This window comes from Sorex araneus, chromosome X (genome assembly GCF_027595985.1).
Source record: "Sorex araneus isolate mSorAra2 chromosome X, mSorAra2.pri, whole genome shotgun sequence".
Classification (NCBI taxonomy): domain Eukaryota; kingdom Metazoa; phylum Chordata; class Mammalia; order Eulipotyphla; family Soricidae; genus Sorex; species Sorex araneus.
Window position 1 is genome coordinate 156,779,473 of NC_073313.1, and position 18,472 is coordinate 156,797,944.

At 64.8% G+C, this 18,472-nt stretch overlaps 1 protein-coding gene across 24 annotated transcripts in view; it reads left to right on the forward strand.

The window, feature by feature from the left end:
• Window positions 1-18,472, forward strand: part of LRRFIP1 (LRR binding FLII interacting protein 1) — a 70,857-nt gene that overhangs the window by 15,952 nt on the left and 36,433 nt on the right. For 5 of the 24 annotated variants that reach the window (XM_055120705.1, XM_055120701.1, XM_055120713.1 and 2 more), the window contains exon 1: window positions 11,816-11,937. The exons of 18 other annotated variants lie outside the window; for them this stretch is intronic. In XM_055120705.1, coding sequence (XP_054976680.1) covers window positions 11,905-11,937 — 33 coding nt within the window. In that variant the 5' untranslated portion in view covers window positions 11,816-11,904. Of the gene's footprint in view, window positions 1-11,815; window positions 11,938-18,472 lie in introns of those variants that run through there. One more of the 24 variants, XM_055120723.1, reaches the window with a different exon arrangement.

Sequence of the window (18,472 nt, forward strand, 5' to 3'; positions counted from 1 at the left end):
GTGTGTCAGGTGGGTGGGGAAAGGCAGCAGGAGGAGCTGGTGGCTTCCCCCCACAGCGGGGCAGGGGGGGAGGGGGCGGCAGCCCTCCAGGCCTGACTGCCAGTGACCTCAGTTTCCCCTCAGCCTGGGCCCCAGGACTGCCGTTATCTCAGTTTCCCCGTCAGCCTGGACTCCAGGGCAGAGTTTTGTGCTCCTGGGAGGCCCTGGGAGGGCTGAGACGGCACCTCGGGGTGGACCGTGGGTCAGGTTGACGGGAGAGACGAGCGTCTGGAGAGACAGACTGGTTCCTCGTCACTGGCCAGGGACACTGGGCCTTCCTGTGCCGGGGAGGGGGGCGGTGTGTTCTTTGAGCGTTTCCCTGCTGGCCCCAAGGCTCGGACACACCTGTGAACTGCCTACCGTGTTAGATGAGGAAACTGAGGCAGACAGCGGGGCTGGGAAAGTGACCTGAGGCCGGGAGCCCGCCCAGGAGGTGCAGGCCGAGCCCCCCACTGCGGGGTCAAGCGTGCGAGGTGGTGCGGGCGGCTCCTGCCCCTGCTCTCCCTTTCCTGCTCAGCCCTTGCTCTGCGGTGGGTCGGGTCGGAGCTGGACAGGCCTCTGGACTGGTGCGCAGTGCTCCCTCCCAGGTGCACCCTGGGGCTCCTCAGCCGGGGCCATTGTCAGGCCATTGTCAGGCCTGGTCAGGCCCTTTAATCCTTAACAATGGCAGATCCGCCTTTGACTGCCGGGCGCTCATTACCCCCTAATTGTGCTGGGGGGGGGGTGGAGCTTCTCTGGAACCAAATGGGCAGCGGGGCCGGCCCGAGAAGCAGCAGCGGGCAGGGCCATGCGAGGGTCCAGTGATCAGCCGGCCCAGGCCCGCCCCCGGCCGCCCCCGGGGCCCTTTACAGGACGATACAAACTGCACCGGTGGAGTGAAGGCCTGGGCGGTGCTGGCCCCCTCCCTGGGTCCTGACCCCACCAGGAATGAGCCCCGAGCGCTGCCTGGGGTAGCCCCAACCAAAATAATGAAGGGATAAATAGGGAAAACCTAGTTAAAGTATTTATAATCAAATCAATAAAACACAGTTATGAAGAAAATTGTCACTCCACCCCCAAGGGATTTAAATTAGAGGTAAATGCATTAAATTAATCAAATGTAGTTTCAATCCAGCCCCAGGCTTCAATCTCCAGGGGTTCCGCTTTCGCCAGCAGCCCCTTCGGGGAGCGGCCAGCCCCAACACGCCTGGGGAAGCTCCGGCTCTTTACCCCGGGTTTTCGGAGGAAACTGAAGTTACCTTTGAAGTGCTGTTCCTCGGAGCAGCCGACCCATGACGTCTCTCGGGCGCACCCCCCCCTCTGTGGGCCCCAACGTGTGGCCTATGGCCCCCTTGCAGAAATATCACTTGGTGACACTGCCCCCCCGCCCCCCAAGAAATCAACCCGCTTTGAGCCGACCAACAGAAAGTGGACCCAGTTGTCCCAGGTCTGCCCGGGGGGGTGGGGGGGGGTGGGCGGGGGAAACCGGCTCCCGCTCGGGAAACGCTTTTCCCCCAAGGCCCGCCCGACCCCTCACCCCCCCGCCCCCCCACACACACTGGTGCAGCGGGGCCAGCCCACATGCTGGCCGCGAGGCTCAGCCAGTAGCACTCCAGATTAAAGCTGAGGAACCTCCCCTGGGGGTCCCTGGGCCCTGGGGGCCTGAGCCCCTTCCCTGCCAGAGAAGCCGGCAGCGGGTGACCAGCAGCGGGCGGGCGGCCTCAGGCCTGCAGGCTGGGCAGTCTGGTCCTGTTGGTGGCCGCCTTGTCCCTGGGAGCTGGCGACAGTGCGGGCTGCAGTGGGGGAGCCGGCGGGACCCCTGTGCCGTGGACACGGGGCTTTCCACAGCTCTGCTGCTCCCACGCCCCCTGCGGGGCCCAGCACTGCTGACCTGGCCCCCGCCAGGGCCTACATCTGGGCAGTGCCCACTGCCCTCCCGTCCACCTCGTCTTCCTCAGCCCTGTGCTTTGTGGTCACTTGCCTCCTTCCGGCAACAGGGACTTGTTCCCGGCCACCTGCGTGGCCCCGGGGCCCTGGACGGGGGAGACCCGGACCCAGAGGGGCTGGAGTCCAGCGCCCGCGGGCAGGGCTGGAGGAGACCTGGGGGGCGCTGGGGGAGCCTTCAGGAGCCCCCTGGCCGCTCGCCAGGCCCGCCCCTGTGTGGCCGAGGCGAGCAGGCAGTGCAGGGCGAGAGGCGCGTTAATTGACCTCCTCGCCCGCACTCGATGACGTGGTCAGGAGCGGCTATTTGATCTCCAGTTATTCCAGAATTTCCACTCCCGGCGAGCGTGTCTCCCGGCTGCTGCTCCCTGCTGTCCTAGACCTGCTGGAAGCGAGTCGGGATACTCAGGTGAGCGACCCTCCCGCGGGGACGGGGAGGGGGTGCAGTGGGCACGGGCCATGGGCTGGTGATGCCTGTCTCCACCTGTGTCTCTCCAGTCTCCTTGGCAGGGATGCCGGCCTCAGCCCCCCACCCCCCCCACCCCGTGCCAGGATGCTCCCTCAGCCCCGTGAGCCCCGGTCTCCCCGCCGCCCTCCCATGGGTGACGTGTGTCAGTCACACTGCCTCGTGCATCCTGGGTTCTCTCAGCTCTGGAGTAAAGAGTGTCCCGGCCCTGGTGGCCTTTGGGGTCCTTTGTGGGTCCTCTGGCCTGTCTCCCACGAGGTCACGCTTAGGCAGCGTCTAACCTAGGTGGTCTTCTCGAGGTCGGTATTTTCCAGATTGTCTTTTCTGGGTGGTCACTCCCCGGCAGGGCAGCCTCGGCCCTGCCCAGCCCCTGGGTGCCCGTCTGAGGGAGACTGTGCTGCTCAGATTCCGCCCCTGAGCCGCTAGGAAGAGCCCGGCCACTTCCTGCTGGGCAGTCGAGATGCTGGTGCAGATGGGATGGTGCTATTCCCCGCACCGTTCCGGCCACTCTCGAGAACTCCTGGTCCCAGCGGGCGCAGACTCCCGTCCCAGCGGGCACAGACTCCCCCTTCCCAGCGGGCACAGACTGCCCCTTCCCAGCGGGCACAGACTCCCCCGTCCCAGCGGGCACAGACTCCCCCTTCCCAGCGGGCACAGACTTCCCCTTCCCTGCGGGCACAGACTCCCATCCCAGCGGGCACAGACTCCCCCTTCCCAGCGGGCACAGACTCCCCCGTCCCCAGTGGGCACAGACTCCTGTCCCAGCGGGCACAGACTGTGTGCTCAGATTCCGCCCCTGAGCCGCTGGGAAGAGCCTGGCCACTTCCTGCTGGGCAGTCGAGATGCTGGTGCAGATGGGATGGTGCTATTCCCCGCGCCGTTCCGGCCACTCTTGAGAACTCCTGGTCCCAGTGGGCACAGACTCCCCCGTCCCAGCGGGCGCAGACTCCCGTCCCAGCGGGCGCAGACTCCCGTCCCAGCGGGCGCAGACTCCCGTCCCAGCGGGCACAGACTCCCCCTTCCCAGCGGGCACAGACTCCCCCGTCCCCAGCGGGCACAGACTCCCCCATCCCAGCGGGCACAGACTCCCCCATCCCAACGGGCGCAGACTCCCCGGTCCCAGCGGGCACAGACTCCCGTCCCAGCGGGCACAGACTCTCCCCTCCCAGCGGGCACAGACTTGCCCTCCCCGTGCTCCCGGCGTCCAGGAGCTGTGGCCGCGGACTGGGCCGTCCTCCGTGAGTGGGTTTCGTGGTTCCGTGCTCCTGGACAGAGTGGCCGGGACGTCTGCGTGTTGTGTGGGGTTGGCTGGAGGGTGAGTTTATTCCCGCGCTTGGGGGTACTTGAGAGCCGTGTGAGGGTCTGCAGGAGGCACTCGGGGCTTAGGAGCTGGGTCCAGGGGTGGCTCAAGTGGACAGGTCGGGCCCTCCATGTCCAGGCCTCTCTGACCTGTGGAGGCGTCACTCGTCCTGTGCCTCGATGCCCCGTCCACTGTCGGACATCCCGAGTCTGTCCCTGTGCCCTTCCCCACCCCGTGTGCCCGTCCCCACTCCTGAGTCCATGGCTGGGCCCGTCCTTGTGTCCCCTGTGGGGCTGCCACTGTCCCCCGTCCCCGGGGACCTGTCCCCGTGTCCCGTGTGGGGCCGCCACTGTCCCCCGTCCCCGGGGACCTGTCCCCGTGTCCCGTGTGGGGCCGCCACTGTCCCCCGTCCCCGGGGACCTGTCCCCGTGTCCCGTGTGGGGCCGCCACTGTCCCCCGTCCCCGGGGACCTGTCCCCGTGTCCCGTGTGGGGTCGCCACTGTCCCCCGTCCCCGGGGACCTGTCCCCGTGTCCCCTGTGGGGTCGCCACTGTCCCCCGTCCCCGGGGACCTGTCCCCGTGTCCCCTGTGGGGCCGCCACTGTCCCCCGTCCCCGGGGACCTGTCCCCGTGTCCCCTGTGGGGCCGCCACTGTCCCCCGTCCCCGGGGACCTGTCCCCGTGTCCCCTGTGGGGCCGCCACTGTCCCCCGTCCCCGGGGACCTGTCCCCGTGTCCCCTGTGGGGCCGCCACTGTCCCCGTCCCCGGGCCTCCCTAGCATGGTGCCCAGCAGCTCCCTGGCCCCTCGGCCTCCCTTGGTCTCCAGCTGACCCACCGTCCTGCGTCTGGGCGGGCAAGAGCGCGGCCCGACTGGCGCTTCCCTTCCTGCCCTGCCCCACCCCAGCCCCCGTCACCCGTCTTGCTGGAGCCTTCTGGTGGTGGGTGGTGTTTAAAGCGACCCCTGGATGAGCAGAGGGAGAGCAGAGGTGATGTGGGGAGGGGGGGTCCTGGTGCCCCTGGCATCGCTGTGCCAGGCCTGTGCTGTGGTCACTCTGGGTGGGCTGCCCGGACTCCTGGACACTGGACACGCTTGGTGATGAACTGAACTCTGAGCCAGAGAAGCTGGAAATGAGAAAAGGGGTGGGCGGGGTTTGCCCCCAGCCTCGGGGCTGACCCCGCTGCAGGGGCCCTCGAGGGTCCCACCATCACGCCCGGCCCCCTCCCCGCTTCCCTCGGGCCGTCCGGGCGGTTCTGTCCCCTGCTGCCACTTTGGTTTCTCAGCCCCAAGAACCCCGGAAGCTGACGTCCACCCGCCCTTTCTGAGTCCCCAGCACTGCCTGGCCCTGCTCCATCTGCCCAGATGCCCCTGCACTCCCCTGGCCCCCACGGCCCGCCCCTGCCCTCAGCCTGGAGGCCTCGTGATATTTCTTGCACAAATGTCTGACTCTAGAAGTCTTACAACAGCAGCCCCCGCATTGAAGGCTTCCCGGAGACGTTTAGTCTCGGGTCACGGCCAGGAGTGCTGAGGGCTCTGTGCTCTGGACTCACTCCCCTGTGCTCGGGGACCCAGCGCCAGCTGGCCCGAGGCGAGCGCCTTAGCCCACCCCGCGCTTCCCTCAGCCCTGGAGGGCTGCCGTGATCATGCTGTCTTTACTCCAGCTCCTGGTTGGACAGAGGAGTCACACCCACCTTCTGGGATGTTCTAGAATGTTCTGGGGGCGACTGTTGTGCTCCTCTCGCTGCCCTTGTCTGCCTCGGCTTGTGCAGGCACCGCTCTTCTTCACCGGGTCCAGCTGCGCACGGTTCCTGCCTCCTGCCTCTGTGTCCCGGGTCGGGGGTCCACGAGCACCAACCCTGGCGCACGTGCCCGGGACCCCTCCCGCACCTGCACTTCCTGCACCCTCGAGTGCAGCCCACCCCAGACTCACACTCACCCTTTCCTTCAGGAAGGCCAAAGGTATTTTGCCCTAACATATTCTTTTATGAAAACTGTGTGTTGGGGTGCTGGGTGCTGGATATTCACCCTGAATCTTTCAGGCTTCATCAGTGACTTGCCCCTTCCCCCCAGAAGCCTGTCGTGCCCTCGCTAGCTTCCCTAATTTAGTTAAAGTCTGTCCTTAACCTTTCCTTTGTGTTTTACCTCTGTGTCTCAGTTCTCCAAGTCAGTCTTGATTACTTACAAGCCAAAACTTCCTGGTTATTCTGGACTGTATTTGAAGTGCTGTGTATTTGTACCTGCTTTTCTGTTTCCCCTGTAGCTTTTTCTCTCTTTTTTTTTTTGTTTTGCTTTTCGGGTCACATCTGGCGATGCTCAGGGGTTACTCCTGGCTCTGCACTCAGGAATCACTCCTGGTGGTGCTCGGGGGACCATATGGGATGCTGGGAATTGAACCCATGTCGGCTGCGTGCAAGGTGAACGCCCTACCCGCTGCGCTATTGCTCCAGTCCCCCCTGTAGCTTTTTATATTTTACTATAGAGCAATGTTCTTTAGTTAAACACAGAAAGACCATTAATGCTGTGCTCCTAATACTTGGGAGCTGATAGACTCTGAAATATATCTACTCCTGGGCATCTGTCATAATGACTTGACTCAGGCTTCAGTTTCTGTAGTTCCCAACACCCCAAAAGGGAGGTCCCGCCGTGGGATTGGGCTGGAGCCGGGGCGAGTCGCAAAGCTATCCGACATCGAAATGGGACATTCTAGAAAGCATAAGTGCATGAACTTGATGCAAGATGTTGTCACTTAAGAGACAGGACCCCCATAGGGAAGGACTAGCTGGACTGGCCTGAGGACTTAGTCTGGGATTTACGGTAAAAGCCTTGCTTGCTCTCAGCCCAGAGAACTAAGTAAAGTGTTGGGATCTTTGTCTCTTATTGTGTTTATCCAGACAACTGCGAGGATTGATAACTTGTACAACTAGAGGGAAAGATGAAAGCAAAGTAGATGTCCCTGGGAGACAGAGTGTCTCCTTGAGTTGATCTCCCCAAGAGAATGTCCTTTGCCAAGTGTTTATCTACTAAATGATCAATCAGCGAAGGTCCTTACCTCAACTCCCTTAGGTGTGCTCGAAGTATGCTGGCCGCTCTGCATTCAGCGGGCCATTTTCACCATCAGGCTGTGGTCTCCGGCTTCTGTCTCTCTGTCTCTCTGCTCAGGGGGCCCTGAGGGGTGGGGAGGGCTCCGCAGTAGCACCCGTGCATTATTTCGTGAACTCACAGTTGGGCACTACCAAGTTTTGCAAATAAAATTCCCCAGGACACTATGTTTACAAGAGAATCTTCCCAGCTGCAACAGAAATAAGAAACATGTCCAGTGACCAAGAACTAACATCCTCGCCGGGTCGACCCGCCTGCCCACCCGCCACCCGTCGTTTATTCTCCCACTCCTCTGCGCACTCGTCTTTCATCCATCCGTCATCCACTGCTCAAGATCATGACAGCGTTGATGCTTGTGAAGGGGTTACTCCCTCCCTTCCCTTCGCTGTCACCCCATTGCGTGCCCACTCACTTTGGGTCACGGGCCAGGCTGGCGTGCCTGGTTATGGCGTGTCGGAAACCCCAAGTGCCGGGGCCTGAAACGTGGGCGCTGCTGAGACCCGCCAGTGTGCCCCGGGCCCTTGTTTTATGAAGAATCAGCATCCCCCTGCCCACCTGTCCAGTCACAGCCGCTCGCCCACCTGTCCTCTCTCTGTCCATCCACCGTCTGTTCATCCATCTCCCGTCCCTCCGTGATCTGTCTGCCTGTCCGTCCGCCATCCGTCTGCTCATCACCCATCACCCGTCATCCACCCTCACCCCTCCTTCCCTCCATCCACCATCCTTCTCTCCCGCTCATCCTTCATCATCGTCCGCTTTGTCACCCGTCACCCGTTCATTCCCCCCATATTCCCCAGACTCCACCCACAGTCTTCGCACCCACCATCCCTCTCTCCCTCCCGCCATTCATCTCTTCATCCCTCGTCTGCCCGTTGTCTCTCCCCTGCCCGAGCCTCGTGTCCTAGTGCCCACCGGGCTTCCCTGTCCCACTCAGGGTCCCGGGAGCGCCTGCTGCCCTGGGCACCAGCCGGCTGGGCTTCCCTCCTGCCGCTGGCGGCCACTGGGGGCGGCAGGTGCCACCCAGGTGAGCCCAGGTGCAGCGGGCACTGCTGACTGCAGGCGGGTCGGCTGCTCCTGGGTGCACCGCCCCCAGCTTGGGGTCTCCTGGGGGCAGCTCTGGCCCTGACCTGGGTGTGTGCAGACCCCGGCCAGCGCCCCCAGAGCAGGAGATGCAGATTCTGGTCTAGGGGGAGCCCGGAGAGCGCCTTGGAGTTCCCCGAGCCTGTGTGTTCCCGTGTGGATCCGAGGGGGGCGGGCGGGGGGGGGGGAGCAGCCGGGTTCAGACCTGGGTGATCCCGGTGAAAGGCACTTGGTTTCCTTCCCCTGCTGTGTCAGTGCGCAGAGGAGCACCCGAGCACGAGCGGGACCTTCTGCAGAGGTTGGGAGGCCCAGCCCTCAGGGGGGCTTCAGCCGCCCTCACCCTCCTCACCCGCCCCTCACCCACTTCTCTCTCCCTCTCCCTCGCTCTCCCTTTCCTCTTTCCCTCCCTCTCTCTTTCTCTTCCTCTCTCTCCCTCTCTCTCTCCTCTCTCCCTTTCCTCTCTCTCCCTTTCCTCTCTCTCTCTCATTCTCTTTTTTTTTTCTTTTTGGGTCACACCCAGCAATGCTCAGGGGTTACTCCTGGCTCTGCACTCAGGAATTACTCCTGGCAGTGCTTGGGGGACCATATGGGATGCCGGGGATCGAACCCGGGTCGGACACGTGCAAGGCAAATGCCCTACCTGCTGTGCTATCGCTCCGGCCCCTCTTTCTCTCATTCTCTTTCTCTCTCTCTCCCTCTCTTTCTCCATCTCTCTCCTCTCTCCCTTTCCTCTCTCCCTCTCTCCTCTCTCCCTTTCCTCTCTCTCCCTCTCTCTCTCCCTCTCATTCTCTTTCTCTCTCCCTCTCTCTTTCTCCCTCTCTCCTCTCTCCCTTTCCTCTCTCTCCCTCTCTCCCTTTCTCTCTCTTCTCTCCCTCTCTCTCTCCCTCTCCCTCTCCCTCCCTCTGTCTCTCTCTCTCTACCTCTCTCTCTCTCTCTCTCTCTCTCTCTCTCTCTCTCTCGCTCTCTCTCTCATTATTATGTTTTTGGGGTCACACCTGGCGATGCTCAGGGTTCCTCCCAGCTCTGCACTCAGGAATCACTCCTGGCGGAGCTCGGGGACCCTGAGGGGAACGGGATGAAGTGGGTGGTCCATGTGCCTGGCCCCTCGCCTGCCTTTCCCTGGTGGTCTCAGGGGCTCTCCTCAGGGCTGCGTCTCTGGCGGCCCTGTTGGGCGTGAGCGCCTTGCTTGGGGACACAGACGTCAGGCTGGGGTTGGGCAAGTGGCTGAGCGAGGCCGCCACAGTGCCCGCCCGTCTGCTGGCCGGCCGGCTGCGTGCCCAGGCTGGGCAGGGCAGCTCGCAAACCCCAGCAGGCCGCCGCCTAGCAACAGACGGCGCCATGGAGACGGGAAAGCGGGCCCAGCGCCTGGCCACCTCCTTCACTGTGACTGGGCTGCAGCGGTCCCGGGACCGCTCAGCCCCACCCCAGCCAGACCCTCAGCTCAATTCTCCTGCAGGCCCCTCCCAGTCCTGAGCCCCCCTCCCCCCCAGTCCCTCTTTCCCACCATGGAGGGAGGGGCCGGCACCTCTTGGTCACTTCTTGGGTGGGACGCAGTCCTTTGCCCTGCCTTGTCTTGGGGCCAGCGGGCGGGTGTGCCTAGGCAGTGGCCCTGCCCTGCCCCCTGCCGTGCCTGTCGTGGCCCAGCTTCCTGTGAGACCCCTGGTAAGGAAGCTGCCCAGGTCCCCAGTGGTGGCTGAGCCAGGAGGGTCTTAGCCCAGGGCCCATTTACCCAGGCTCCTCTGCTAAGGTTCCGGGAAGCTGGCACTGGCTCCCGGCAGACCACCGGGGCGGTGTCTGCTAGAGGCGTCCCCTAGCAGGCCTAGAATTTGCCTAAGTGGGAATCTTCAAACGGAAGCCTCGTCTGCTAACGTTACTGAAATTCCTGTTTTAATGAGCTTATAGGCACCGGAGAGACAGTATAGTGGGTGATATGCTTGCCTTACGTATGGCCGACCCAGGTTCGGTCCCCAGTAGGGTCCCTTGAGCCCTGCCAGGAATAATTCCTGTGCGGTCAGGAGTCAGCCCTGAACACTGCCGGGTGTGACCCCAAATAAATAATAGGTAACCTTATACAGCTACCTACTAGAATCTCGCACGACAGCCTGGCAAGCTACCTGTGGTATATTCGATATGCCATAAACAGTAACAACAATGGGTCTCATTCCCCTGATCCTGAACTCGACAGGGATGAATGGAGACATTACTGGTGCCCTCTTGAGCAAATCGATGAGCAACAGGAGGACAGTGATACAGTGATAACAGTTAGTTTCTTCAATTGCTGTAACTTGTTGAATCAGGTATTGGAAGGCACCAACTTTTTTAAGAGTTACTGGAGGAAAACATGGTATTTAAAGGTACATAAAAACATGGTATTCCGTCCTGGTGATTTTCCTGAGCTCAGAGCTTGTGGGTGTCCTTAATCAGAGTCGAGCCCCCTGAGTCTGCCCTGGTCTGGGCCTCTGGCATAGCCTTTAGCCCCCAGTGCCTGCGGTGGGCTCGGGGGCTCCCTGCCGCAGCAGAGAGGGGCTGCACAGGGCCTGGAACAGGTGGCAGTGGCCCGGACGGCATAGGGGTGACTGGGCCAAGAACTTCCAGAGCCGCCTTAGCAGAGGGGAGGCCGTGCCGTTCTGTTGCAGGGTCGCTTTGGGGCAGGGGTGACATCTGTCCTCAGGGCCTGCGAGAGATGGAATGGGGGAGGGCCTGGCCAACCCGGTGGACACTCGCTCAGTTTCCCCAGCGCTTGCTGGGCAGGAAGCTCCTCCCTTTTGCAGAACCAGCCTTGTGGGGGAGGGACGTGCAGGGCGTGGGACCCCTGCTCTTGGCCGCACCCCGCTGGCCCTGGCCGAGTGGGAGGCCAGTGGGATGGGCGCACGCTTTAGTCATCCAGGCACCCCCTGACCGGGGTGTCGCGTTTACTGGGTGCTTCAGGAGGTCGCCTCCTCTGGAAAACTTAGTTTCTGCCAGAGTGGAGAGCGCTTCGGGACGGGGGAGTCAGGGAGGGGGCGTGTGGGGTTGGGTGGGCAGGGCCCCACGAGGCCCCGCCCCGCGCAAACCACACCCCACGCAGGCCTCGCCCGCACAAGCCACGCCTCGTGTAAGCTCCGCCCTTCGAGGCCCCACCCCTCTAAAGCCACGCCCCCTGCAAGCCACGCCTCTTGCAGGGTGTGCCTCGGACGCGCGCGTCCTGAATGCCCCGCCCCATTCAAACCACGCCCCCTGCAGGCTCTGCCCTGTGCAAGCCATGCCTCTTGCACGCCCGCATCCCGCAGGCCCCGCCCCGCGCGAGCCCCGCCTCTTGCAAGCCCGCCCCGCAAAAACCACGCCTCTTACTAGCCCCGCCCTCTTGGGCGCACGCTCCCTGCAAGCCCCGCCCCGCGCGAGAGGTGCCTTTAGCACGCCCGCGTCCTGCAAGCCCCGGCCCGCGAGGCACCGCCAGCGCAAGCCACGCCTCTTGCATGCCCGGGCCTTGCAAGCTCCGCCCTCTAAGCCCCGCCCCTCGCAGACCACGCCCCGGCCGGCCACTCCCCAGAGGACCCCGCGGCCCTCGCGGCCCTCGTGGGCGCAGACCCCAAGAGGGCCCCTGCACTAGCTCCCGGTCTGAGGGGGCGGGGGCGTCCCTTCCTCCCTCGCATTTCCGGTGCTTGGTAGCCGGCAACGACTGCGGGGGCAGAGCGCGGGGTCCGGGCCGGTGTCCAGGGCGGGGCCGGCCCGGCGGGGCGCGGGGTGCCCGGTTGCCCGGCGCGCGGCGTCCGGGCGGTGTCGGGGTCGGGGTATCCTGGCGCGCGGAGTCCGAGACGGTGTCCAGGCCGGGGCGGGACGCGGGGTCCGGGCGGGAGTCCAGGGCGGGCCCTGGGGGCGGGGCGCGGGGTCCGGGCGGGGCGCGGGGCGGGGCGCGGGTCCGGGCGGGGCGCGGGGCGGCCCCGGGCACCTGCGTCCGCCCTGGGCCGCGCGGGCCGGGCCAGTCGGCGCGCGGGCAGCGGGGCAGAGCGGGGACCTTGGACCGCAATGGACTGCCTGAGCCCGGAGGCGCAGCGGCTGGTGAGCGGCGCGGGGGCTCGGTTCCGCGGGCGCCGGGGCTGGGCCGCGTGGCCGGACCCGCCGGGACTTCGGGGCGGCCAGAACTGGGCCGCGTGGCCGGACCCGCGGGGCGGGGCGGGGGCCGAGTCCCCGGCTGCCGGTCATTGCCCCCGAGTCCAGCCGGGCCCTGCTGGCCGCGCGGCGGGAGCGGGCTGGAGCGCGTGCCCTGCCTGCGCGTCCCGCAGCGCCGAGGGTCCGCAATGGACTCCGGCCGGTCTCCCCGGCGACGCTCCGAGATTTCCCCGCTTTCCGGTGTCCGCGGCCAGCGCCGGGCTCGTGGGCGTGGCCTTGCCGCAGGGACTGGGATGGGGAGAGCGGGAGGTCTGCGCGCGCCCTGCTGGGGCAGCGGCCGGGGGCGACCCAGGGCGACCGAGGGGGCGGTTGGAGGTGAGGTCCTAGTCTGGGCCCAGAGGGTCCCCCCACCGCACCCCTAGACTTTCTCGCTCAGGCCCTTGCGGCAGAGCGGGAGCCCTAACAGTCACGCCTCCAGGTAGGGATTAATCATCCCTGGGCGTGCGCGGAAGATTCCGGATGAATAAATCGGCCCTGCCCTCTGGGCAGCTCCCCGGCGGGCAGAGGCACAGCCCTGTATGAGTCTGGGGTGCGTGTATAAGGTCCTGGGGTGCGTGTATAAGATTATGGGGTGCGTGTATAAGATTATGGGGTGCGTGTATAAGATTACGAGGTGCTTGTATAAGATTCTGGGGGTGCGTGTATAGGTAGGTTCGGGGGTGCTCTATTTAAGTAGGTTCTGGGGTGCGTGTATAAGGTTTCGGGGGTGCCATGTATAAGTAGGTTCTGGGGTGCATGTGTAAGTGGGCCCTGGGAGTGTGTAAGCAGGCCCTCAGGATGTGTGTGTAAGTAGGCCCTGGGGGTGCGTGTGTAAGTGGTCTCTGGGAGTGTGTGTGTAAGTGGGCCCTGCGGGTGCATGTGTAAATGGGCTCAGGGGTGTGTGTGTAAGTGGGCCCTGGGGTTGTGTGTGTAAGTGGTCTCTGGGGGTGTGTGTGTAAGTAGGCTCAGGGGTGTGTGTGTAAGTGGGCCCTGGGGGTGCGTGTATAAGTGGTCTCTGGGGGTGCGTATGTAAGTAGGCTCAGGGGTGTGTGTGTAAGTAGGCCCTGGGTGTGTGTGTGTGTAAGTGGTCTCGGGGGTGTGTGTAAGTGGTCTCTGGGGGTGCGTGTGTAAGCGGGCCCTGGGGGTGCGTGTGTAAGCGGGCCCTGGGGTGACAGTCAGGACAGTCAGCAGAGTCTGTGTGTCAGAAGGGCTGCGTCCCCTCTGTGACGGTCCTCGCTGGGCTTTCCCCACCTTTGGTTCCTGGGGCCCCTGAATCGTGGGCGGGAAGACCCCCCAGAAGGAGGGCCTCCTGGCAGCCCTGGCCTGGCGGCGTGGGCGTGAGTCCGAGCCTGGGGGCCTCCTCGCTGGGCAGGGGACCTGGAAGAGTCCACTCAGAGAACCGGGCGGGGAGGGGAGGCCAGTGGCCAGGGAAGGAGGCGGACAGGCGCCTCTGTCCCCTGCTGGCCGAGACGGTGTCCCTGCACCAGGCCTCCCGACTTTTCGGGGTCCAGGGCATCCCCGTCTCCTCTCTGAGCTGCAGGAGTAGCTGGGCGGTGGGCCGGGGTCAGGCCCCGGAGACGGGCTGTTCTGAACGCGTGAGCTGTCTGGAGAGCGGGCAGGGGGCGACTCCAGAGGAGCTTTTTCTTGGTAACAACAACTGAACACCTTCCGGAGTGGGGCCCGTGCACCTTCCGGAGCGGGGCCTGGGCGCAGAGATGCCGGCGAGACGGAGCTTTCGGGCGCCTGTTGCAGGAGCTGGGTCAGGCCTGACGCCGCCGGGCCCCGCTGGTTGGGGAAGAAGTTAGGCTGGACGGTCAGAGGAGAGTCCCCGGTGCACGCGGACTCCCGCGGGGGACATCTCCCTCCCGGCCACTTGGCGTCAGGCCCGAGTTAAGGGCCCCCATGTCCCCGGGAGGAAAGAGCCCCCTGGGTGTGGGACAGGAACCTGGGGTTGACAGGACGCTTGGATTTGCCAAGTTCCACGTCAGCTGGCCAGGCCGGCAGCCGGATCCATCCTCAGCCGAAGGCGCTGGTGGCCGGCGCGGAAACCGCTGGTTCCGGCCGCTGTCGTAACTTCCAGGTTCTCCGGGTTGTGCCACCTCTGTCTGTCTCCACGGGCCTGTTCTACCCCTGCAGCCGGGCCCGTCATCCCGCCCCTCTGACGGCAGGTCTTGGCGTTAGGGGTCATTTCCCCGGCCTCCCGCGAGGGGCCCCTCCTCCCCCGGGCTGCAGTGGCTCAGTTTCCCCGGTAAGAGCCTGCCTCTGTGGGCCTGGGGCGGAAGTCTTAGCAGAATATAGAGAAAAAGTTTTCATTCTGAACCGCCTCGAATACCTACACAGGAAGTGGGGTTATTTATAGTCCCGAGCTCCTCTGGGGCGAGGTCTGGGGCCGGTCACCTGATTGGCCTGAGGTCCTTATCTGTCACTGCTGGGGCTCTGTGCCGCGGTGCCCGGCCGGGTCTGCTCCTCAAAAGGCAATGCGGGAGGGCGGTGACTCAGCGGGGACGCTCTGGCGGCTGCGCCAGCCTGGGAGTGTGTCCGTCGGGCAGGCTCAGGTCACTGACCGGTTGTCCCCAGCCCTGTCCCCCGCCGAGGCGAGGGCGAGGAGGGATTTTATTACCTTCCTGCTCCCCAGCCGTGCTCAGGCAGCTTTCAGGGCTCAGGCTGCCGTGAAATGAAGGGGCGGCGGGGCTGTGGCCACAGCAGGCGCTGATGAGCCACTGGGGCCACTGCCCCACCGAATTCCAACCCACCCCCAAAAAAACCTATAAAACAAACCAGAAAAACTTAAAGCAAAGAAAAAGAGCAACTGGTCCAAACACCCTTCCCGTGCCCCGGGCAGGCTGGCCGAGGGACCCCAGCCCTGCGCTGTCGGGGATGGAGTGATGGAGCCATGGCCTCGTGGTGGGGCCCTTCCTGCCAGTGGCTGGGGGCGGGGGGAGCTGCTCCCACGCCTTCGCCAGGGCCGTGAAGACCCCGCCTTTCTCACCTCGCCATTTCCTGCCGTGGGGGCCACGTGGGGGCTGTTCTCCTGGGGGCCTGCGGGAATGGCCACACCCTCCTGAGATGCCCCTCACCCGGTGCTGCCTCCCCAGGCACCCGCCGGTCCAGCTGCTCTCAGCCCCCAGGCCAGGAGCTGGCCTTTCCGGCACCCTCGGCGCCGCCGTCCCCGTGGGGACAGGCCCCCCCTCCCGAGACCGCCGCTGCACAGGAAGCGGAAGCCAAGGCCCCCGCAGCTGGCAGGCAGGGGCTGGGATCCGGCCTGGCCCCGCGGGGGACGGTGTTGGGGCCGCTGCAGACCCGTCTGGAGTCAGCCCCGGGCTGGGCCCCGGGGTCTGCCTTTGGCCATTTCTGGACGCGGCGTCCGCCCCGGCGCCTGCTGGGAAGTCTCGGTTTTACCACCGTTTCTATTTCTGGCAGTTTTCAGGACAAAGAAATTTGATGCTCTTTATTTTTCTAAATAAGGAAAAGAATCCTGCGAACATAGGGGCCACGGCGCTGCGTGCTTCCCTCGGGGACTCAGCTGTGGCCTCTGTGTGCCACCAGCGCTGCCTGGGTCCAGCTTCCCTCTCGGTCCCTGCTGGGGGCCCTGGCCTGGCCGTCACCGGGAGCCTCCTCTGGGATGGACTCCAGCCCCTCCCCCTTGGGGCTTCCCAGACATTTCCTGGGATTTGGGGCGTGCGGGAATGTTCCCTAGGGGCCAGCCCAGGTGACCGGGCCGCCCTCGCCTGCTGCGACACCTGGGGTGCTGGTAGCCACCCCGCCCCGTCCCCGTGTCCCCGACTGTGGAGGAATGCCCATGGTAGAGCAAATGCAGTGGGACTTGCCGTTTTCGTGGCTGCCACCAGGGCCCCAACCTGTGACGCGTGGGGGTGCTGGGGCCCCTGGCAGCCCTGTAGGGCCCCGTGGCCCTTCGCTCCCACATCGTCACCATCCTCTAAGAAACTGAAATGCACTTTGTGGGTGGCCAGCCCCGCTGTGGGCAGCCACGATTTCCGTGGCCCCACCCCAGGGACACAGTGAAGGCAGCCGCTGCCACGGGACACTCCCACAGGACATGGTGAGTGTCCCCGCTGCACCGCTCTGGCCCTGGGAGTCCCTGTTCCGAGGCGGGTGATCGCACCCTGTGACCGGTTGGGCTCAGCCGACCGGGGACCGGGGCTCTTCCCACGTGCCTGGGGCCCCAAGGCCTCTTCAGCACCGACTCCCCCCCGGGAACACCCCCCCCCAGAGCAACCGGCCGAATCCTCACAGGGGATGTGTGCCCAGGGTCCGAGGGTTCGGAAGACACAGCCCTGGACTTGGGGGCCAGGAGGGGTTGGGGTGGACTTGGGGGGGCCAGGCTCAGCCCAGGGCCACCAGCTGTGAGGCTGAGACTTTGCTCTGACAGGTGGAAGGGGCCCATACACGGGCCCACACAGGGTATCCCACACACACAGGGTACCCCACAGACAGGCTACTCACACAGGGCACTCACTTACACAAAGGGTACCCCCGCACACACAGGTTACTCATACACAGGGTACCCCCCAACACAAAGGGTACCCACACATACAGGGTACTTATACACACAGGATACCCCCCACATATACAGGGTACCCACACACATACAGGGTACCCCCCACACATGGTATCAACACACACAGGGTACCCACACACACAGGGTATTCATACACAGGGTACCCCCCCCACACAGGGTATTCATACAAGGTACCCCCAACACACAAGGTACCCCCAACACACGGTATTCATACACAGGGTACCCCCCACACACACAGGGCCATCCCACAAGCCCCCCCGCCCACTGGTGCCCCGAGCGCAGCTGCAGTGAGGAGCTGCTGTGCCCGCCTGTGTCCAGGCCCTGTGCTGGCTGTCCTGCAGCCTGGGGTGGGGGTGAGACAGGCTGTGTGTCAGCCCCGTGTGCGGAACAGGAACCTGGCGGCCCGGGGCCACGAGAGGTTTTGTTGGGAAGTAAGCAGAGGCCGAGAGGGAGTGATGTGGGCCCGGGTGGAGGCTCTGGCCCTGTGTCCTCAGCCCCGGCCACTGAGGATGGGTGGACACGCGTGGCCTGTCTGCAGTGAGGGGGTCACCCCAATGCCCTCCGCGGCCAGAATCCCCCGGGCAGCTGGGATGTGGCCCTGGTCCTCTCCTGCCCTGTCCCCCCAGAGGGCCCGGGTGTCAGGCTGCTCCCTGGAGCCGGGCCTGTGTCATTGGCTCTTCCCCCCTTTCATTTGTGCTTGGGGTCAAACTCTGGGTCTCACATCTCGAGGCAGGTGATAGCCACTGAGCCATGTCTGGTGTCGGTAGTTTCTGGGTCCCACACTCGGTGGCCGTGGTCTCTGGGCCTGTATTCAGTGGCTGCAGTCTCAGGGTCCACAGTTGGTGGCCGTGGTCTCTATGTCCACACTCAGTGTCTGAGTGGCACCCTCGGCCCTTCGTGCTCTGTCCCGCTTGGCCAAATCCCTCCCGGCTGCTGTGGGACCCCGCTCCGTCGCCCTGCCCTGCCATCAGCTCTCAGGAGCCTGTCCCTCGTCACATGACTAGTCACACGCTCCAGCTTCCTGGTCTAGGCCAGCAGGAGAGGCACCTTCTAGAACCTTTACAGCCCCTGATTGGGTCAGGCCCGCCGGCACCACTGCCTGCTCCTTGCCCCTGATCAGGGCAGGCCCACCTGCCTTCTTGACTTAGTGGAGGGAGGGCTGAGTTGCAGCTGCCAGCCCGTCCCCGTGTCAGGAGTCCCGAGACCCCTCCTGAGGGTGAAGCCAGTGGCAGAGCTGCCCAGGCAGGGGCGGGGCGTGGAGTGTGGAGCGGGACTGGGGGGCCTTCCCTTGGCCACCGGCCCTGCTCCCGCCCCCGCCCAGGGCCCTGGCCGGAGCGGACAGTGGGTAGCCCGTCTGGCCCCCTCCGGAGGAAGCCTATGTGGCCGGAACTCCGGCCCTGAGCCCCCTGCAGCCTGAGGCCGGGTAGACGGGAGCCCCGAGGCCCTGCGCGGGCAGATAAGGCGGCCCTGGCCGGGAGATAGTCCTGTGGGCTCTGCTGGGTGTGACCCCCGCCCCAGGCCTGGGACACCCCCAGCACTGCCTGGCCAGGAAGGGCCACATCCTTGGCCCCTGGCGCTGAGCCGCCACTGCAGGTGGGGCGGGGGTCGATACCGCCGGGGGGTTCCTGTTGCCCTGAGCACCCGGGGACTGCACCCCCTCCCCAAACAGAGAAACCAGACCCTAAGGGACAGTCGGCAGGAGCGGCCAGCTCTGCAGCAGGGGCAGGTTTGGGGGACACTTGGCCACTCTCTGTGCGCCCTCCTGTCCAGAACCTGGGAGACCGTGAGACTGGGGGGGCGGGAGTGGACAGTGAGTGACCTCGTCGGGCGGGAAGATGGGGGTCTCCTCAGTCACCGCTAGCAGGAGGCCCCCAGGAGGCCTGGGGTGGGTGCGTCCGCCCCCCT